The sequence below is a fragment of the Dermacentor andersoni genome, chromosome 9 (assembly GCF_023375885.2).
Source record: "Dermacentor andersoni chromosome 9, qqDerAnde1_hic_scaffold, whole genome shotgun sequence".
Taxonomy (NCBI): Eukaryota; Metazoa; Arthropoda; class Arachnida; order Ixodida; family Ixodidae; genus Dermacentor; species Dermacentor andersoni.
Window position 1 is genome coordinate 10,561,860 of NC_092822.1, and position 23,210 is coordinate 10,585,069.

General features: G+C 45.7%; 1 protein-coding gene across 1 annotated transcript in view; it reads left to right on the plus strand.

The window, feature by feature from the left end:
* Nucleotides 1-5,421, plus strand: part of LOC126527017 (uncharacterized) — a 65,940-nt gene extending 60,519 nt beyond the window's left edge. The window contains exons 3-5 of the mRNA XM_050174732.2: nucleotides 1,435-1,580; nucleotides 2,170-2,305; nucleotides 2,893-5,421. Coding sequence (XP_050030689.1) covers nucleotides 1,435-1,580; nucleotides 2,170-2,305; nucleotides 2,893-3,133 — 523 coding nt within the window. The 3' untranslated portion in view covers nucleotides 3,134-5,421. The remainder of the gene's footprint in view (nucleotides 1-1,434; nucleotides 1,581-2,169; nucleotides 2,306-2,892) is intronic.
* Nucleotides 5,422-23,210: the final 17,789 nt, after the last annotated feature.

The window sequence follows — 23,210 nt, forward strand, 5'->3', positions numbered from 1 at the left end:
AAAGTGACTACCTCGCTGCTACACCGGGCCTTGCAACGAGAAACCAGCACAAGAGGCGATCGAGTGAGCCAGAATGAGTGCCAAAATGTCAGTGTTCTGATACCACATGACTACCATCTGCGTCCTGACGTCATGACACGAAACCTCCTAGGAAACGAAAACGAAAACGGCTGTACAAATTCTATTGCATTAAGTTATTTGGGGCAGTCTCAGGCTTGCCAGTATTTTTCTACGATTTCGACGTCAAGGACCTTTATTTACCGCAAAATATGAAAAGTAGAAAATATCATGTCGGTACTCTTTTAAAGTCTTTAAACTGTTTGACGTCCCCCTTCGATTCCTTCCTGCCATTGCACCTGTGGACGCGTTCAAGAAAGCACTTCTTCAATATAAGCTGAAATAGCGGGACTAAAATAAGAACACGAAGAACACATCTCCCTAGAAGAACGAATACATATTTCTTTGTGCCCTTGTTTCAGTCGCCCTATTTCAAATTATATTAAAAAAGAACCTTCCAGACCTCATCAAAGCAATAAATGCCCGTCTTGCAGCAATAAACATTCAGTTGCAATCGAGTGCTTGTGTTTGTTTTGTATTCATATATATATCAACAAGTACACTGCCTCTACAACGTTGTATAAATGGAGGACTGGTTGTGTGGTGGTGAGCGTTTTAGTGTGATGCTTCGTGTCGATACAACGTTGCATTCAAGATAAGTGAAACAAAAGTAATCAATCTGGTAAGTGTTTGTGGGAATGACCTGGCATAGAAGCAAAATCTGTGCAAGAACAACAAAACTTCGTCACGCAATGGCATTAACGCTGCCGCCCTCTGGCTTTGAGTTACAACGGAATGTTAGTTTTTTAAAGGCAGCATTTCTCCGCTTATAAGTGTTTCATAACGATGACCTGCTGAGAGAGTACGTCCTTCATGGCATCGGTTACAAGTATCATGAGCTAGTTTAACGTCATGACACTTTCTTTCCAGGTGGAGCCGTGAGAAAAGCAAGCTGTATTTGTCCACAAATTGAGATTTCATCTCGGATCCGTGGCATGAGAGCCATGATGCAACCATCTTCGTAGTTGCGGCATTGTCGTCTTTGTTGATGCGGCCATAGGGATGTTTTTGTTGCAACTTTTGGACGCACGATCACCAGTGGAAGCGTTAAAGGCGGCAATATCGCCCATCGGACCAGTTGGTGTTGCGTCATTGGTGGTGCAGTGCAGATGGCGGCACAGACTCGTTGAACAGCGCCAATACCAGTGCTGCGTAGAGAGCTCTGTGTCAGCGTCTCGTCTCAGTTCTATTTCTGTAAGAAGAATGGGGGAATAGGATAATCTCCGCTCGCTCAAGGGAGCCCCGATGAGCGATACATTGTTTCCCAGCAGTGCATTCATTTATCTCTTGTCATAAATTGTTTCGCGCTTGGTGCAGCCACCTGACCGGCGCTATGGACTGCGTGAATGCTTTCACACGGCGCTGCTTCAACGAGAAGCAGCAGGAGGTCTACGAGCGACTGACCAGTGGCGCAGCTCAGCTCATCGAAGACTTCTGCCTGGAAGGATCTCGATTCAGGATCAGTGAGTGGTAGACCTGTATACTGAACACGGTTCGCGGCATCGCAGCATCTCTGCAATGTATAATCTATTATGTTACGGCTGTTCGTGTTCGTCGCGTTTGCACAATGCCGCTTACTTGACATAAAAGGTTCCGTACTTCTGAGACAAACTTGCATAGCAATGCTATTCGCAGGTCCGATTAAGACATTTATCTTTTGGCAGTAATAGTTGTTTGTAAATAAGTGGAGCCTTCCGCATTTTCGGCATTGCTTCACTCTTTCCAGTCTTTCATTCCAACAAATTATCCCTATATAGCAACGAGTTTGTGAATCCGGCACCAGCTAGACCTCACCTTATGTGCAGCTTTAGTAATTGATCGTCAACTGCTCTCTGGAATGTGCTTCCAAAATGAGCCAGCTACTGTTACATTTGTTTATGTTTTTGACCGATACTGTGATGCAAGAGCTGTTACTGGCAGCAAAGACGGTTCTCAAAGTACAAATACCGGGAATAGTGGCTTCGTGATTCGATTTTCCTTTTGACCTCGCTGCGAAGTTTAGGTTTTCTTAGAGTGAAAGATTGTTTCAGTTGTCTTTATGTGCATGTGCAGCATACCTGAAGCACTCCAAGTGCTACAAAGAGCTGCAAGACGACTACAACAAGTGCGCCTCCATCTACGTGGTTCAGCGGGCCGAGCTCCAAGAAAAGACGCTCAGCGCTCAGGACAAGATACGGCATTCGTGTTGGTACGTTAAGACCGAAACAGAACGTGTCTTTGGTCCTGCTTAGCTTTTTACGGTAGGATCGTTGTTCCACGAACAGCATGAAACGAGAGCATAGTGATCTAGCGTGGGTTAATTTCAGCAGTTCTTTGCAGCACCGCTATCGAAAATATGTTTCCACTCGTTAATTAAAAGAAAAAGAAAATAACCTGATGCAGGCAATGATATTAAAAGCCAATCTCGTTGCAAGAATGTCACCTTAGCTCATCCTTTCAGTAGGTTTGCATCGTCTTCACATATTATTTCGCCCAGAATTATAATTTGCACAGCCATAATACATTTTTATTACGTGTAAGCTATGGGCAGTTTAGTGGCAGAAAGGACCAGATATTACAAAATTTTAGTTAATAAAGCAACAACAACAACAAAAAAAAACTGGAAAAAGAACAACGAATTTACAAAACACTGTTAAAATAAATCGATAACAAAATAACAAAATCAACTGTCTTCTGTTCACAGACTCTGCAGTCAGGTAATGGTGTTTTAAAGACTGAATGTTTCCATCACGAAAGAAAACATATATTTTGTACGTTATTTTTTTCTATTCGCAGCCAAATGGATGGCTACAAACAGTGCGCTAAGACGGCTGTGCTCCTGCGCTGCGACGTAGAAGCAGCAGAACTCGCCGAAGACATCATCGTCAAAGCCAGCGGCTACCTCGTGTCTACGCACTGCTCCAGATACCGCATAGGCGAGCCGAGCTGCAGCGGCTGCTCCACGTGGGTCGGCATTGCGCTGCCGGCGATTCTAGCTTTGACGGCCTGGCTGCACCTCTTCTCAAGAGCCCCATAGCAGTATGGCAGCCCGGAAAGACAAACCATGTTTACTGCTCCTGCCGTGTTTCGGTAGGGAAGCGTTGAAAATATTGAAGAGTTACGTGACACCCCGAGAGCAATCCTGGCATCATTACTCGAGCTTACAATGACGGTGCTTGGTGTTCGGCGACTCGTTTTTTCATTCAAGGACTGTATATTTTATTTATTGTCTCGTTCTAGTTGCCCGCTAGAATCGAAGCTGGGGTTACAGAGAATAGCAATGGCAGGCTAGGGACTTGGTTCACCCGTTACTCTGTGACTCTCTGAAAGCGCGAGCAGCCACACGAAGTGTCCCGGTTTGTGAGCGCCGCATTGTTCATTGTGTGTGACGATGCATTCGGATGCGCCACGCTTTTCGAGGCCTTGAAACTGCCCCTGTTAGGGCTGGAAACCTTTAGACTACTTCTGTTTCCGGTATCACAGTCCTGCCAAGTTTGATGAGCTACCACAGTGACCGAAGTTGTGGGCCACAAAAGTAACCTCCATCTAAGGCATCATTCTTTATGAAGACGTCTGGTTCCTGAGCTGTGTTACAGGCTTGCAAAATTACAGTTGCTGATATCAATAGAAACCAGGTTCTGACAATTGTGGGCACTCATTCAATGGGCAGAAGTAAGTAAATGAAGGTTGCACTCCGGGCAATGGATCCAAAATGACTATGCTCTTCTAGCAGCTTTCTCGCTTTTTCTATTATGAAGACCGTTAGTTCTGCGAGCGAGACAAAATAAAAACGCCAACTTCTGTTGTATGCAGTATAGCGAGCGCACTCGCATGGTGGCATAGACTTCCCGACCAGCCGCAGCCAAATTTTCCTAATCTGGCGCAAAACGATAAGTGGTATACACGGCCACGGCGCCAACTAAGAGACTCCCTGAACTGAGCCTGCAACGACTTCCGATTCCAACTGCCCTGACATTTACTGCTCTTCCTTGAAGCACAGAATATTAAATCGTTTGTTTGTGCTGCTATGCCAGAATACACCTGGAAAGAACGTGATGTATGCCAGTTTTGTGGCATTGGGTTGCCCATCCAATGAACCGCAAGAAAAATTAATCATTAAGTCTATACGAGCAAGAACAAAGCAACAAAATGAGCGATCCATCGGGAACTATTTCATCGTGAAACCATTCTGTTGGCGTTCAGAAGCATACATTCGAAGGCTATGTCACGTTCTGATTAGCAGGAAAGCTCAAGGCTGAACAGCGCGTTAGGACGTTGCTGAATAATCGCAAAGAAATGCCGTGTTCTAGCTCAACCAAGGGCTATAATTCGAAGGAGTGCCGAGATTTTCGCAAGAGAAGGCTGGCTAGAACCGCCGAAAAGTAAGAGCTGCTGTTGTTCAGTTCTTTCCAAGCTCCTTGGGGTTAAGAAACCCACTTTTTCTCGAGAAGTTGCCATTTTGTACAGTGCCATCAGTGCTCGGTAGAAGGCTGCCATTGGTACTTAGCCGCTAGTGCCCGTAGAGCTGCCTGTGGGATTGTCAGTCCTGTGTGTTGCGTGTCGCGATAGCAGAAGTGGTGTGGCTGCGGGTACACCGATGCATGCCAGACGAAAGACACAACTTGTATGCGCGAAAAATCCGGACAACTGCTCGGTTCCGACAGCGAAGGGTTCGCAGACAACACGCTCGGAATGCTTGGAACGTCAACATCAACATTGAAGTGCTTGTCGAATCTACTTCAAGCGCGTACATCGGAATGTCGCGCGTTGTGCCTGTTCGAAACAACAAATGCACTTTCTCGGCGGCGTGCTATGGGAAACGCGGAAGAAATCACGACAGTGCATTTCCGATGTTTTCCGGAAGAACCCTGCAGTGTCGTTTTTTGACTATTGCCTTTTGTTGGTTGAGTGGTTATGTTAAACTATAGTTCAGACTTAGAATTTGTTTTCCTTTTCGACCCTTTAATGTCGCTGCGCTTCCAGAATCATAGTTTTGTTTCACAGCTATGAGACATTGTCTTGTATTTCAGATAGAGTTGAATGTTTGAATTTAGCTATACCGTAGTTAAAATAGGAGCAAGCTTTTATTTATGTGACATTGTGATTTGATAAAACGCATTCACAGAGCATTTTCTCTTTTGTGGAAACTTGTTGTGGAGAGTAAATTTAGACGTCTAGTTAAACGCACTTCAATGAATAGAGCATGAAAGCTGTGCTGAGACTATCCTACCTCTGCTAAGTTTTTGTATGGTGTTGCTAAGCGAAATACAGCTCAATCATTGTTTTCGTACACTTATTGTTGGAAATATATTACGTTACGCTATGGCCAAATTTTCTTTCGTCACTACAATACCTCCCCTCCGTGCTTTCATCCCGTCATCGAGCCGGACCAGTGCGGTCACAGGGAAAAATTAAGCAAGCGTGTAAAACGTTAAGACGAAAGCGTGATGGCACACTTTACACACTTTTTGTCACGAATAAGACATGTTTATGATGAATTGTGGTAACTGTCCATCTGAGCGCACGACAGAACTCAGAAAGCGCCGCACTTACTGGTGATGAGCCAATGCCGTCAGCGCCATCGCAAAGGAAGGGGCAGTACGAGAACGCTGTCGTGATGAGAGCCGGTGGTGCAAAAAGACGGCGACGAACGCGCGAGCAGTGGCACGAGCGCGTCTGTCTCTGTGACCACGTGACGTGTGCGATCGGGCACGCACTGGGCAAACCCTTAGTAAGCAAGAACCGTGGAGCAGCCGTGGCTTCAGGGAAGCGTGCTCGTTTCGCACCCAGAACGATATTTACCAAATTTTCTATTCAAAGCCACTAATTTACTTTGTTTACAGGAGCCTCCCTGAGAAATGTGATGTCAATACGAGCATTTGTTGATGTGATTTCAAGCTTTACGGCGTCGGCCATTTTTTCGCCACCGCGCAGTTTCGCCAAGGGCGCCGCCAACATAGACTGTTAAGGATTTCGCCTTAAAAAAAGATTCGTGCTCCTGCGCGTGTTTCTGAGTTGCCTTGACACACATTTTCTTCAAACCTAGCAGGAAGAAATGAGTGCGACGCCTTTCAATAAATACATTCCCAAAGACATTTTCGGAAGTGACCTAGTATGATCGGAAATATGAAGAGATGAAGCGCCAACAGTGACAGCACACTATAGGAAGGAACGAAGACATGGCATAGCGCCTTGTCCTTCTGGTCTTTGTTCCTTTTTACTTTTGAAAGCTATGCACCAGCTAGCCACACAACGTGTTTTACTGTTTTATGGAAATATAAGGAGCGCAGCCTTAACTTTCCACATTCGCCCTTACCTCATCTGCTTTTTCCTACTTGGGCGGCGCCGCTCGCTTCTTTCTTTTTATTTTCGGATTTATGATATTTATGATTTTGTACAAACGTACGGAGTCGTTAGGGTAGGTCCTTCTGATCATTATACCTGACGCATCTTTACCCTGAAACAATTTTGATAATTTTGTACAAACGTACTGAGTATTTACGGTAGGTCGATCTTTCTGATCATTAAGTGACACATTTAAATGTTCCGCGTAAAGTGTGTAATTCATACGGTCCTAAAAATCTGCCTCGCTACTGATCGCAGCGTCACCACTCCCCCAAGTTTTCAGCTGCCTCCTCCCAATCGACTCGCTTGGCCAACTGACGTCAGTTCAGCGAGCTATCCGATTGGCTAACCAGGTGGACGGTGAGCGATAATTTTTGCAAATTTATGAGCAAATGTTGTTGGTAATAGTTTGAATGTTGGTTGTTTCTATAAAAAGTAAGCAGCAGAAAGAGAATACTCATCGACAATTTAACACTACACTCAAGGACTTCCGGCATACAGCAAGTGTCGTCTGCTTGTGTTGCAGCGTCGTTCTCTATGTTGACGCGAGCTGCGCGTTCGGTGTTGATCTCGAGCTTTGTTGTCGCGAGCCCCATAGATCACCCTTGTTACGTTGTGGGCTGCAAAACTAGCGGTTGGCGGCATGTCAATCTCCGACATCGTGTCCCTCTGCAAGGCAACATGCGAGCGGCTGCAGCGCATCGGGCTGTCGGTATTCGATCGGCGCTAGCATTTGCGCGTTTGCTACCGTCAATTCACGCGGATGCATTACTACCACAATAGACAGTTTGAGCTTGTCCGGTATTAGGGTAAACGCAAGCGCAATCGCACTGGGCGTTTTACCGGATGAGTGGAGGCGCAAACGTTAACGCCCTGCACGGTGCATTCACCTGGTGGCACAGAGTTCAACCAAACAAAGAGCTAATATACAGCAGTAACCAAGTGTATTCTACTTTGCTGCTGGTGCAAATTTTGGACAGGAGCGTATTCATGAACACGTTGTCTTTTTAGATGGGTGGATGGATGCAAAACTTTAATGAAGGTCCTGAGGTACGTGGCTCAGCGCGCTGCAGGCCGTTCCCATGTTGGGACAATCAGGCCATGCCCGACCGCCGCATCCTGGGCCCTCTGGACAGCCCATAATTGCGCCCCGGCATCGGGGCTCTTGATAGCGGAGAGCCACTTGCCCTCATTGATTTGTTCTGTGCCTCGTAACTAGGGGCAACAGCAGAGCATATGGTCTAGGCTAGCTAAATCATTGCAGTGCCTGCAAGAACTAGTGGCATAGGTGTCGGGATGCTTGAAATATTTTACACTTGGCTACAGCAATATTAGCTTTGTCTGCGCCACGAAGTTGGCCGGACCGTGCAGGCTGATCACGCCGCTCACGGACGTCTACATTGAAGATCCCTAATCACAGCAGTGGTAGTATGGAGGAGCTTGAGTTTACGCCTCCTCCGATTGGTCAAAACACCCAGCTCGCCTGTGGTTACCGGAATACCAGACACGCTTAGCGCTGCGACAGGACGCTGACAACGCACTCTGTTTGGATAGCTCTCGCGGGGCACCCAGGCGGCTAGCGGAGCGCTTGGAGAGGCTTCACGCGCTGCCTCCAAGGCAACCGGAAGTAGACGACATGACGTCACAACATGAAGCGGAACCAGTGAAGGCGGAGCTTAGCCCCGATCCCTCGGCGAACGAGTTGAGGAGAAAAAGCATGGCTAGGGAGGAACGTAACACGTAATCGTCCGTAGCTCTCTTAATATGAGAGGCTTCACTTAAATTGTGACGCGAATGTTTTACTGTAGCTGTACCCTACGCGTCTACAAAAGTTGTGCCAACCTTTTCAGGGACTCTTTAATCAGCGGCTCGGCCCATCATCTGCAAAGGTCAGGTTGGGATTCTGAGAATTCGGTCGGGTAGATTTACATGGAAAATGTTATCCTGCCTTTTCTTTCTGCCATAGCCTGCCTTTTCAATAACCGCTAGATAGGCTAACGAGACAGGTAAAGGTCATACCTGGAGAAGAAGCTAGTCCGATGGGGCACAAGGACATAAATGGAACTACAGAATGAAGCGCAGATTTCCCATTTTATCGAACAGGTTGTCAGGCTAATATACCGGGTGATATTTTTTAAATGTAAAAAATACTTCCTAAATATTTCCTGTGGCTGGCATCCCAATTCTGTTACGCCAGCTAGATTACATGAAGTGGTAGACATGCACGACAAGTCGCAATGTGACGATAGCTAAACAATTTTATCTATTTGCCATTGCGACTATTTCTCATGAACGACCTACTACAACTGCGTAATTGAGGCCGAGAAGTTATGCAGTCGTACCCATTTAAAGGAAGTACTGTGACATATGTCGAGAAATTGGCGCACAGCTAGATTCCATGGACAACTGAATCCATCTTCCAGTTAACACTTCTCTGCAGTTTGTGAAAGTCCAGTGGTGATAAGGAAGGGTTAAATACAATATTAAGGCTTTTAACCACTGAGCATTCAAGCGCGTTTCTCGAAACTGTGCCCGCATTTACAAAACGTTCTTACGCTGAAACTTCGTAAGAGCAGGTGAACCAATCCTGATGCCAGGCATATCATTATAGAAGGTGGCCGGTGAATGGCAGCAGCTATTACGAAGGAAAATCTCTTTGTGAATTCGGCCGCTGGTCTTAATTGAAACTTGAACCTCTCAGCAGATAAAATGCCCGAGGGCTTAAATTGAGAAAAGCTTCTCTTTGCAAGAAAGCGTTGTGGTTGAGTGCGCTTCAACAGTGCCCCTTCACTTTGGCTAAGAAGGATCCCGCATGGCGAATCTGGGATGTGTGAGGCCGACGTTTCATTGAATTGTATCATCGGATTTCCTTTACAGTGACATCAAAGGATTCAAATGCAACTGGTCTGTTAATTTGGGCCCCTCGTTATTAAACTGCGCCCTACAGAGGGCTTACGGACATCGAGATACGTTGGGCACTAAATTTTCAGAGAGAAATTTCCAATACCTCCGACTTTGTAAGACAGTTCGTTCTCCGGGTTTTAATTATGCTCTGCTCGAATCCGAAATTTCGCCGAGAGAAAGACTTACACATTCTAAAGTATCTGTAACGCGATTAGAAGAAATACTAATACATATCGAGTTGAACGAGGCACGCTTCACAGTGGCCAAATCGATTCTGGCCCACAAGCGCCAAGTTTTCTGAAGCTAAGCCCAAGTGAAAGACCACGGCGTCTCCATACATTGTCCAAGATCTTGTTAAGAATCCGGACTGCTTACGTGTAGAAACATAATGGATTTTTACATTACAGCTGCACAGAAGTCCGGGAGTTGACTGAAATTGTTATGTAAGAGAAAGGGGAAAGCTTTAAAATCACGAAAATGCTTTAAAATTCACGAAACCTTGATTTGATTTATTGAGGTTTAACGAAACACTCGAGATATGAACGGCCCCGGAATAATTTTGACCACCTAGGGTTCTTTAACAAGCCCTAATTAATGCACCGAGGGCGAGCGTTCTTGCATTCTGTCCCGATCAGTACGTATGTGGCCGCCACGGTTGGTATCGAACCCGCGACCTCGTGCTCAGCAGTGCAACAAAATACAAACTTGGGTTAATGCGGCGGGTTCCATCAGAATCAGAATTACTATACAGCGTGTCCTAACTAACTTTAGCCTGAGTTTAAAAGTGTGCAAATGCCACGTAGCTGGACAGAACCACGGTAATGTTGTTTGCCGCCGCTTGGAGATACTCAAATTATATTTTTTCATTCCGCCTAATCAGAGAATTAGTCTTACTTGATTAATCAACTTCTCAAATATTATAATCAGATGAAAAGTGTAATTGAGAAAATAGCGGCGCAACGTGAAAAACTCCAGATACAACCTTTTGTTGCTCAGTACCTGCTACATGAAAGTGTTTTTCCGAGCGTGAAAGAAGCCCGCGAATATGCGCAAAATTGCCGCTCGACTGGCCGCTCGAGGCACTTTGCGTGCATTCGCGGGCTGCTTTCATGCTCGGAAAAACACTCTTATGTAGCAGGTATTGAGCAACAGAAAGCTGTATTTGGAGTTTTTTATGTCGCTCTACAATTTTGTCATTGACACTTTGTATATATGAAGTGTATGAAGAATATAAAGCATATTAATTTAAGTTTTTACATGTTGCAATATATCGGAGAAGGCACCGGAGTCAGAGCCTGAATTGGCACCTTTTGTACATAACATACACGCAAGGAAACCGAAAATTACTTGTTGCAATGACAGTAAAAAAAGACAATAAAAAGTAAGATACCTATTGTAAAAACATTTTAGAACACGATTTAAAACAAATATAGAACAAGCTTAATCAGTAGTATATATAAAATATGAACAAATTGAATATAAAAGCGGCATGCTTTAACCATTTCACACATAATTAATAAACGCTATATTATAAACTAAAGGACTTACCAATAACAATGTGAAGGCTTACATTATGTAGTGCGTACAAATTTTTTTTTCATTTAGGACTAGATTGGTTTAAAAGGAACTTCCTTAATTCTGCAATGAATACAAGGAAAAAAACTGCATTCACATATTGATGTCTAAAAAAGTTAAAAATTCCGACAAGCCTCGTTTCAGAGAAAAGAACACGATCAACGAAACAAACAAAAGGAGTCGACACGCGAATGTACAATCGACTCAGCCGAGGTAAGACGACCGTATTCGCTCGTAATGGGCGGAAGTGATAACCGCGGTTTTCTTCTTTTCGTCTCTGCGTGTGCCCGAGGTTTCAATTTGCGGGAGAGGAAATTAGTGCGCCAAAGGACCACTTTCTCGCTCCTGAGGCCCATGTTTCAGCCACAGTCGTCTACAGCGTCGAGGCCGCACAATTGATGCGAGTAATGGCGTCGCCGCCGCTGTTGCGGTGCGGACGGCCTCTTCCGCACACGAGCGGCGAAGGGCGGCGAGGCTCGCTCTTTCGCGACACGTGCACTCCGCCCGCCTCGGCCGCCCTTGTGTCGCACACGCCCCCTTTTCAAGCCATCGCTGCAGAAGGCGACGACAACGGTGCTGCATCTTCTCCTTTTTTTTTAATAACAGACTTGCGCGAACGGCTGTAGCCTAAATTGGTGATCTTTGGGGTGCACATGAGCTTGTTCTGTGAAGGTGTGGGGTGATCGTGACCGGCTATGATAGTGTGTGTCTGTACAGTCCCACACCTTCTATTTTTCCGCCTCTTTACCTCGCCCTCCAACATTTCCCAGTGTAGGGTAGCAAACCGGATTTTTCCTTGTAAATAACATCCCTGCTTTTTTCTTGAGCAGCTCTCTCGCTTTGTCATTGGCTCAAACGAAGCCGAGGCCTTCGAGGGGATCGGTCAGTGGCATAGACAAGAAATGATGACTGTTAACAAAATAATCCTTGCAAAATATGGTTTCTGTATACGTTTCATTATACGACGAGCGTTTCAGAGGTAATTTCCCAATCCCTGGTCGTTTTCCTTTCCTTTCGACCCACCGCGGTGGCTTAGCGGCCATGGCGTTGCGCTGCTAAGCACGAGGTCGCGGGAACAAATCCGGGCGACCGCATTACGAGGGGGGCGATATTGACACAAGGTGTCACGAGACAGTGCCAAGAAAGAAGTCACGACTGGTACGTGCGCTCTGCAAGATGCGGGTGCTGAAGAAAGAGGAAGCAGAGACGGAGGACGGAAGCCTTAGGGTATCCATGCAATCTTGCCCTGCAGCTGTCTGTCTTGCCGACGCTGAGCGCCTCCACCAGCTTTGTCACGAAATGACACGTGAGGATGTCCGCGTCAAAAACGACCGTGTCCCGTGCATTGCGGTTACGTTAAAGATATCCTGGTGGTCAAATTAAATCCGGAGCCCCCACTACGGCGTGCATCATAACCGATTCGTGGTCCTGGCACGAAAAACCCCAGAATTCGTCAATTCATTCCCTTTCTTTCATTTTTTTCTTGCACATACCTTCTCGTCTGGAAGGGTATAACGTATTAAATGTGGCTGAGGCAGCTCAATACGAGCAAACAAGACACTAGTTCTATCTTCGCGCTCATTCAGCCTTTACTAAGAAGCTTGATTAAAGCTGTTTGCTAATCTTCCCGTACTTCCTGAACTACTTCTATTTCCCTTGCTGTTTATCTGATTAAAGTCCTTCCATGGCCCGCATGTCAAAGGTGTTATGGAAGGAACCGTACATCAAAAAGCAGGGAGGGTGACAGAGAATAAGCGCCATTTCAATACGGGTATTAGGATTATCCAGCCTTTCTTACTGGGGCCCAAGGACCACGTAGTCGTCTATCCAAGAAACATAAACATACCTTAAGATCTCCTATATAGGGTGTCCCAGCTAACGCTAGCCAAGTGGTAAAAAAACGATTAAGAAAAAGCTTCACGCAAGGTACGATTTTATGACCTACGGTGCTTGAATGTACGTCGTCTGACGACTGTTGACCGTAGGTCTCATAACTGTACCTGGTACCGAGTTTTCCTTTTTTTTTTCAATAAACAGCCTGGCTGACGTTAGCTGGGCCACGCAGTATACATACAGGGTGTCTCCCCTAAGTTGTGCCAAAAAAAAAGAAGACATTTGTGAGTGCCACGTACCTGGACTGAACCAAGATAATGTTGTGTGCCGTCGCTCGGAGCAAGTCCGACTATTCTTTGTATTTCGCCTAATCACATAATTAGTTATCGTTTATTAATGAACTTATCAAATACTGTAAGTATATAGAGCAAAACTGCCCATCAGAAAATTCTAGGATATCGTGAAAAAATTTCCGATTCATTTTTCTGTTGCTCATTACGTGCCATGTAAAAATTTTTTGTGTCCCCCAGCCTGAATAATCCCGCAAAAGCACGCGAAAAGTGATGCGCCACTAGTCGCGGGTGCACTGACAGCAGCGTTCACCGTGCATTCAATTACCGTCGTGAAGCCCAGCCCTGTTTAAAAAGTGCAGCAGGGATCTGATGGCTTTCTGTGCATACGGCAATCGAGTCCATATGGTCCCAATATTTTGTACGACGCTCTGTCGTACTGTCGGCTAAAAATGTACGCAAAAACTGCCTTTGATCATCAAATAAGGGCAGTGGCCAATTGTGTGTACCATGGCCTCGTCGCAATCACAAAGTTGTGCGAAGCACTGTCCCTCCTGCCGAAACGCGTACTCTATTGCTAACATGAAACAACAAATGGTCGCCCCCTGAATATAGCACGAAGCTACCAAGGAAACCCATGCAGGTTTTTCAGAAAGAAAGCTTCGAAATTGAGGAAGAATTCGTGCCGGTTCCTCAAATGCCTAGCTTTCTTTCTGTGCAACCCATATGGGTTTCTTTGGTAGCTCCTTGCTACATACGGGTGGATGACAATTTTTCATTTCACGAACCTTCCTCCACCTTGCGGCATTCCGTATAAATGATTTGCCGTCTATCGGCAACAATATAGAAAGTACTTCGTCTTGGACTGCAGGCCGGTTATGGTTAGGCGAGAAGTAATAATGCCCACGGTGGGTGACGTCACGCCAACAATACTGTGGATACGTATTCCGGGTAGTTATCGCTCTATTCGGGAGTTGCGAAAAGAAAATAGAATAGTTGCGTCATGGAATACAAGAGCTTATAGAATTAAAGAAAAAGGAATTTTTCACCTGTTCAATGTTTTTTTTTTTCACCGCGTCTGGCAGTCATCTTCCAGCTTAGGCGCTATGTTGCATTTAGTCAATATGAATAGGAATAATTGTGGCTCGAGGCGCCGATTGGTCGACACTGCATGCACGTGCGATGTAGGTCCTCACTTTACTGTATTATACCTTTTAAAGCGTTTGTTTTCTATAGGACAAAGAGAAGTTGAGTAGCAAGAATTTTTTCCACTATATTTTGGTGAAAGCGTGCTATACATTTACGGAAACGACTGCACGAAGCTTGCACTGATACTTCTAGCACTGCTGCTGTTGCTTTTGCTGTTCCTCACATGTTTTATGCTTTTCGGCACCGCCCTCTATGTAGCGCTCTGAAAAGCGCCGCTCACTAGCGTGCCCTGCGGCGTTTGCGGTCCCGTCATCGCACTTGACGCACAGCGCTCGAAAGCAGCGCCGACAGGTCTGTCAGACGAAATTGGACTGCGCCAAGGACTTTGCACTCGAGCGAGAGAGAGAAAAAAGGCGACATCAGGCTCGAGTGCATTTTAGCTCGCTCTCTCACCGCCAACGACGACCGTCAGGATGAACGTCTGCTTTGGATAAGTTGAAGTGTTTTTGGCAGCATTCGCTGGGCGACTGGCGTGACGTGCTCTTTGAAAAGGCTTTAAAAGGATTCCGAGAAAAGAATCCAGCCGGCATTCACAGGAAGCAGCGGGGCGTGATGAAAAAAGGCACGCTGTGGCGCCTGCATTATTTGGCGCTGACGCGCGTCCTGCAGCTCCATTAATAAAGTTTATCCAATCCGAAACCGCGCGTTTCAGCGTAGAAGCGACATGTCTCAAATAGACGTTTGTTCTTTACAAAGCGCAGACTCCTTGAACTATAATTTATTCATTGTTTACGGGAGCGGACTCTCGTTCACATCGTTGAAGGTAGCAGCCTCTTACAGTGGGCTTCTTAGACAGGATACGACAAATGAGGAAACTCAGTGTTGTTTTTCAGTGTTTAAAATCATCAAGTTCTTTAAATATGGTGCCAGGAAGTGGTGGGAAGTATTTTCTCGCTCTCGCAACGCTCTCATTGACATAAACGAAAAGTACGCAGAAGCCTGAGCGAAGAAACTACTTACGGAAGAACAACGAAAGCTCCACTGCAATATTCTTACGGTGAATTCTCATAAAAGCGGCAAAGAATGTAGCCAGGAGAGCTTTGGTGCGTCCTTGAATGCAGGATCAATGACCAGAACAAGAAAAAAGAACGAAAATAAACCACTTCAGGAACTATACGGGAGGCATGAAGTGTATCGATCGGTCGCAAGTGAAGATCGAATATTATGAATATATAAGAAAGCTCTTAGCAGGCTCCACGGTGGTGAGTGCACTTTCCTGATGGTGAGCGTACAACCGTTAAAGGATAAAATAGAAATGGTGGGGGAAACGGAACGGATGTTCACTTTGGTAATTTCAGCTTCCCAGTTCCGAGCCGGTGCTTCGGGAACCCGCGGACGTCACATGTGCGCCTCGGGGTGGCCCGGTGCTCCGCCGCCAATTTAATAACCGACAGAACTGTAGGCTCACAGATTCAGGGGCCCCCAAGTTCATTAGGTAGGGAACGAGGGATTAAACCAGCGAACTAGACGCAGACGCAGAGACAAGAAGTGCACAGGACGATGCTGGCAGCGTCGTCCTGCGGACTTGTCTGTTTGTGCGTCTAGTTCACTGGTTTAATAATACTTATGTACTTATACTTATACTTATATACTTATACTTCATTATGTACCAACTTGCCCAGCGCTTAGCTTTACGGCCTTAGGTAGGGGCGTCGTACACAGTGGTGAGACGCTTCTAGCACTGCTGCGCTAAGAAAGCGTAAAGTCTCGGTCTTAATCATTTGTTCCTGCCCAGACAGGTCCTTACACAGTGGTCGGCGACTTATGAGGCCTCTCTCTCTCTCTCTCTCTCTGACACAGAAAGAGAGAGAGAGAGACGTACAGACGCACACAGGGAAAAACAGAAAAGCAGGGAACGCCAAGTTATCGTCTTCACAAATAACCTATCGCGACCTTTGCAGGTGACTGGACAGTACAACCACTTGCGACAATGTCAATAGATAAATGAAAATTCGGCAATGGGCTAGTTAGCTTAAACATGCTAATGCGTTGCGCAATAACCACGAAAGGAGCACACTAGAGCGAATACACAAACACGGGACACGCGCGCTCGGCGTCCTGTGCTTCTTTATTTTTATTTTTTTCTTCGAAATAACATTTGGAAAAACAGTGATACCTAGAGGATCACAGGAAGATGATACATTAAACGCGCTAACTAACAACCACAAGTTTATTTATGAGAGGTACATATACACATAAAAAAAGATGCTGATGTATTGAACTGGTCGTCAAGCAAAGTAACTCTTTTTTTTTCTTATCTAACTTTCCCTCTTTCCGCCTCCAAAAAGGCGCTGCAGCCGATAGCATGAGACTTTGTTCAGCCTCCCTGTCCTGGCTTCTTCCAGTACTTGTGTTCCTGGTCCTTCACCTAGCCGTATAGTTTACAACAATATAAGTAATATTTTGTTCAGGGTAACGTATGCATAAGGCTGCTACTATTGTGTAAACCTCAGGTTTAAAATGGATTCACCCAATGCAGGGCAAACGCACGTTTTTGCATTTCGCTCCCCTTGAAATGCGGCCACCGCGGCCGGTATTTGATCCTGCGACCTCGTGCTTAACAGCGCAACGCCGCAGCCGCTAAGCCGGTGGATTATCACAAGATTTCTCTGTTAAAAGTAGGATAAGCATGCTGTTTCCTATGGCACTTTGCACTTTCAGAATGCCCGGAATGTTCTTGTTGTTTCAATTCTTGTCATGACTTAATATAACGCCCAAGGGCGCAACCACACACACACACACACAAAAAAAAAAGCACAGATGCGCGTCGCAGGCGTTATTTCGTTGTGGGTGTGCCCTTGCCATGTATTATGCCATTAAGTAAACACCAATCAGAAAGTCCTGGTACATGGGCCGTGTTTTCCGACTCGAGGCCGGCTTTGCACAGCATGCAGTTAATTCTCAGACGTGGAGCTCACGAACAGCTAACATACGAAATCGTCAAACTTCATCACGACATCGAACAGAAAGGCCACGAAATAATTTTCCAGTGGCTGCCTGGCCATTGAAGGATCAGTGGAAATGATCAAGCACACAAAGCTGCCCGAGAGTCACATCAAGAACAACACAGCGTTCCCATTCCTCTTTCCAGGACAGACGCTGCAAGGCAGCTTCGTGACCTGGCACGCAAGCTCTCTTTAACACATTGGAATACTACATATATAAGGCACACCAGGTTGTATGAACTGAACCCTTCGCTACAACTCCGACCTCCACTCGGGCTTCACCGACGTGAGACATCGCATCTATACCGGCTGTGGTTGGGAGTGGCTTTCACGAAGGCGTACACTACTTTGAGTGGAATGACCGGCAGTGCTGCATGCGACGTCTGCGGCGTGAAAGAGAACATAGAAACTTTATTGTGTCATTGTCATCGATTTCAGTCGAAAAGACAAACATTATCTATCGCATCGCGACGACAGGACGATCGGCCGTTGTCTGTGCAGGTGCTACTTGAAAACCGTCCCCATCGCTCAACGGCCCACAAAGCTATGAAGGCACTTATCTCTTTCTTGAGGACGACTGGCCTATGTGAACGTCTTTGACCCGCTCAGGCTCTCCGCGCGCGTGCGCGAGCTCACCGCGACTTTACTCCCCCTCCCCTCCCTCTCTCTATCTTATCTTTCTATTCTGTCTTTCCCGTCCCCCAGAGTAGGATAGCCAACCAGACGCATTTCTGGTTAACATCCCTACCTTCTCTCTTTATTTCCTCCTCCTCCTCCATCACAACAACATGTCTTTCAGTTAGGGTCATCGCTTCATATTGTCACACGACAGAGCTCTGTTGTCTCTGCAAATAATTAAACAAGCACCGCCTCACGCGGCCTAGGTAACAAGCTTAAACCATACAGGGACATAACCGTGAAAAGCCCTTCTATGGATCTTCAAGTAGTTCGTATATCATTTTTCATTTCATTCATTTACCTCATACATGGAGTTTCACATGAGTGGTTAAAACGAGGGAAATAAAGCTGCATTAAAAACAGCTTGACTGGCCCACGTCGAGATGGAACTAGAGCTCTACCATACAGGTGGGCAATATGGTAAATAGAAATGCATTAAACTTACTGGAAGGGGGGGAGGTTGCTACGGGCACTACGAAGGCAATAACATTGCCAATTGGCATTACAGCGTATACTGGAAAGAATATACGATAGGAATATTGTGTCAGCGTAGCAATACGCACAAAAACACCCAAATGGCCGCAAACAGAAACGCGCGTGCGTGCGTGTTCGTGTGCTCGCCGGAAATATGTTCTGCTTGCTTTGAAACTTCGTGAAATCACTTTGGGTTTGCACCAGCAGCTGTGCGGCTTTGATGAGATGTGCACAGATGCCTGGGGCAATCGGAACACCCCTAATTTTGTACAGTGGCCTGTAGTATTGCAGAGGCCTTAGAAGTCAGCTTTCACTTCTAATTGACATTGATTGGGTCAGAGTGCATTGTCAGGTCAATTAAGTAGGCGGCGGAATTTCATTAAGTCTAGTCAGAGGGAAACCCTTCGAGAAATAGAAAGGCTTGAATTTAAACGAATCCGTATAAAGTACATACTGAACGGCGCCAATGGAAAGCCTTACCAAAGACCTTGCGATGGATGCCACGTGGCACATTAATACATGTTCGAGTGTTCGCAAACACGTTACAGGGCTAAGAACCACAGCTAATCATCAGGCGCTGCCATCTCTATCAACGTGTCGCTGAAGTTTTTAGAAGCTTTTAGATTGTACGTTAGTCAGAGAGTCAAAACGAAAACATTTAGAAGATGCGAGCTAATTCACACGCGTATACACGGAGGACAGACTTGACTAGCGCTTGTATATCTTTCTCTGCGCAAATGTGTGTCACTTCACACCCCTATTCAAAAACGTATGTGCCACCAAGCAGCACAACAAGGAATATTCTATGGAAACAGAACAACGCTTTGCAGAAAGCACCCTTATAGAATCATTTTCCCTCCTAGTGCATCAAAAACAAGACAAACACGTTACTTACTACCCATCGATTGTCTTGCATAGATAAGAAATTGGGTAGCTATACGATCGACAACGCTAACCTTGCATGCATCTTCCTGTTGATGCTTAGTTTTATTCTATTTCCAGGAATTTCACTGTCCCATTATTTTTCCTTTCACATTACATTCCCATTACATACCCGTCGCTCTTTTGAAATAGAGAGAGAGAAAGAAAGAGAGAGAAGTTTAATGATACGAAATGCCGAGAGGTCGGCCTGAGGTATATTCCTCTAGCCAGCTACTCGGCATTGGGGGAAGGGGAAGAGGGAAAGAAAGAGGGAATAAAGAGGCGCACGATGGGTGACGATGACGATAGAAGAAAGATGTAGAACGTATGGTAAGCAATTTGGCATGCTCAAAGTCTGCAAACAAGCACCGCCTCACGCGGCCTAGGTAACAAGCCTAAATCATACAGGGTTTCGTGCGGCTTGCACGAAATAAAATTTCGTTGCAAGCCAGCGCTTGTTTCACTTTGTCTTTCTCCCTTTTAAGGGTCGGTTACAGTTTAGTTTCATTGAATAAGCGCCACATACTTAGCGATCCTTACTTATTTAGGCCAAATTTTAGCGAGAGCTTGCCATAATAAGTGCGGGAGGCTTTAGCAGAAGCAAGATGTCCTTGCGGGACAAGCGTGGGACCTCTGTATACTTAGGTGTTCCAGGTATATTTTTGATTTGGCTGAATAATCAAGACTATACCTTTTATTGTTAATCGTCGGCAAATAATAAAACGAAAACATGGCTGGGACGCTAAAGATAATATTTGCTACTCAAATGCTTTGATAGCTTGCTGTTTACGTTTTTTCTCTCGCTGTGTTAGCACGAAAATATACTTTAAAGTTCCTTTTTATCGAAAGGAGAAGCCTCGCATGATACTAATCTTATGTTTACAGAGTATACAAAAGACTAAACAAGTCTTTATTGCAGGGTCAGAGTAAGGCCTTGAAAACCCAATAAAGAGGTCTTTGTTGACTGCCTGCCGCTCAAGTCGCGAGGGCTTTGGTTTCCTTTCATTAGCTCGGTTATTGCAAGCTTGGTTCGAGTTCTAGCTCGTAGGGAGCTACTGTGTAGGAGGTGGAGGACGAGCAAGAAAAAAGGGAAGGAAAGAGAGCGAGGTCAACCTGATGCACGTTCGGCTTGTGCTACCTCACGCGGGGGAAGGGGGTTAAGGAATAAAAAGAAACTGCTTCCTTATACTTTGTTTTACTTCTATACGGACTAAGGCGCTATGGGCGATGATGAAAAAAAAATGGCCGAGCACTCCCTACAGATGGTTAACCGGCGAAGCTGAAACGTGCGGCCCCAGTGTTTATCACTGGGTTAATCCTGACGGTTGTGTCGTTGCTCTCCGTCACAGCCTAGCACGCGCGCAGCAGTTTCTCTCCAGCTCTGAAATCGGTAGGCCATTTCAGAGCCGGAGTATTTCAGAACCTGTATTTATTTATACGTACTCCTTAGGAGCAGGCCGCTTTCGATCAGCAACGCCGCGAGCAGAACCGGGAACGAGCTCGTCTACGCCATGCCGACGCTGCAGCATGGGCACAAGCAGAAATTACGTACCGAGGATCCGGCAGCCTACCAAGCCGTCGTTTAATGAAACCTCGGGATTAACCTAGCGATAAACACCAGGGCCGCACATTTCAGCTTCGCTGGTTAACCATCTGTACGGAGGGCTTTGGGGGTGATATTTTTTTCTATTTATTACGTATAGGGTCGGCCCACTGCAGCAAAAAAAAAAGACTCGAGTGTGTCTAAAAAGGGGTCGTCGGAGGGTTCTTGCGCGTGAAAAATTTCATGAAATGCGACCTCAGAAAGCATAAAATAATTATTCTGGCGTTTTACCACGATCTATGCTGCAGTTGAGGCAGGAACATGTCTTGCAATGTATAGCCCGATATGCGTTGGTGTGAATTATGATCGCTTATTACGTTTCTGTAAATTACGCTGCAGTGAAACAGCAAAAAAAAAAAAAGAAAGCACATTGTTGACAGTCACTTAAGTATTCTGACCTGAGTTGAAGGCGAAAGCACGAGGACTTGTCTAAGTTATCACTTGAAGTAAAATTCCACCTTCATCCACGTTAACCCACCTTGCTCTAACTTGTATAAGCCTTAATTCACCTTAATTCACCTTAATTTTCTTAATGCACGTTTGTATCAACCTTAATCCACCTTCATTCACTTAACTTCACCGTGGCACTTCCCAGTGCGAGCCGCAGCAGGTCCAGAGCCGGGAACATGATATCACTTGGTCACGTGGGTACCGATACCATCGGATAACGCCGGACGGACGCCGGATTTTTCGCTTCATGAGACAAAAAGGCTTTCGCCTTAAAATAAAAAAAAAATTATGGGGTTTTACGTGCCAAAACCACTTTCTGATTATGAGGCACGCCGTAGCGGGGGACTCCGGAAATTTCGACCACCTGGGGTTCTTTAACGTGCAACTAAATCTAAGTACACGGGTGTTTTCGCATTTCGCCCCCATCTAAATGCGGCCGCCGTGGCCGGGATTCGATCCCGCGACCTCGTGCTCAGAAGCCTAACACCATAGCCACTGAGCAACCACGGCGGGTCGCCTTAAAATAGGCTTTTGCATCGTGTGCACACGAACGACTAAGGTGGCGTCTACAGCAGTTTTGGACAATTCTAACGCGAGAGCGTTAACGGTCCCGTGTCGGAGAAAATCCGGCGTCGGCGGCGATGTCGGAGAGAAGTCATGCTGAACCACGCATCCCGAGGCACATAGTCTCTCCGCGTGGCGCAGAGGCGTTACTGAAATAATTGAATATCTCAAAGTAAAATTCATCAGAAAACTTGGGAAGTACGACTTACACACAGCCTACAGACATGATAGCGTCGCATTGTAATTTGAATATACGAGAAAATACTATTCTGTTACGGGGAAACTCAAGCACAAACCTTTTTTTCAGCTGCCGTTTGAGGTCTGTCTTAATAGGAGTGGCGCGCCCCGCTCGGTTCCTTGCAACACCGCCCAGGTGGCGCTCGCCTACGCGCATCCGCGGCAGCGGCAGCGCCCGCCGAGGGGAGAAAACAAAACAAAACAACAGCAACAACAGTAAAAAGAAGCGCCAGAAAGTTCGCTTTAGTGTGTAGCGTTCGCTGCCAGCGTTCCCGGGAAAACATTACGATTACGCGAGCTGCAGTTGCCGTGAAGCGTGAGAAGCACTCAGGGATCTTTGAATGCTATCCGTTCCACTGTTAAAAATGAAGCTTAAGCGCTTTCCAAATTTTCTTTTATTCGTCCTAATTAAAGATTTGTGTTCGTTCTTCCACAAGAAAGGAAATGCAAATACATCCAGCTAAACTCAATCAAAGAAATACGTAAGCTTTTCAAGCCATAATACCGCGTTTGACGCTCGACAAAACTTTGCGCAGTTCTCGGTAACGTCTTTTAAAACGCTGCAGTCAGGCAGTGTCCACAAAGATGAAGCAATGATAAACGCTACTATTTATTTATTTATTTATTTATTTATTTATTTATTTATTTATTTATTTATTACAGCGAACCTGTATATGGCTAGGTAGTGGAAAAAATTGTGTGTGTCTATCGAGCCCTGTAGATCGAGAATATCTCACCATACGTGGGCCTATCCCGAAGATAGTGCAATACCCCCCCCTCCCCTCCCCCCCACCGCGGCGTAGGTGAAGCAGGCTTTCAGCACTCCGCCAACTTGCAAAAATAAGGGAGACAAAGTATGTCATATATATATATTATATATATATATATTTTTTTTCATCTCATCTATGGGATCGAATGCGAGCGCTGTTGCTTTGTTTCTGCGTGTAGTAGTTAAGAGAACGAGTTTAATGTAGGAGAAAAAAAAAGGAAGAAAGGAAAATTACCGAAGCATAATTGCAGCGCCATGGTTTTAAAGCGCACCCGCGGTAGAGAAACGGAAGGATATATAAACGTGCGTCGCCATGG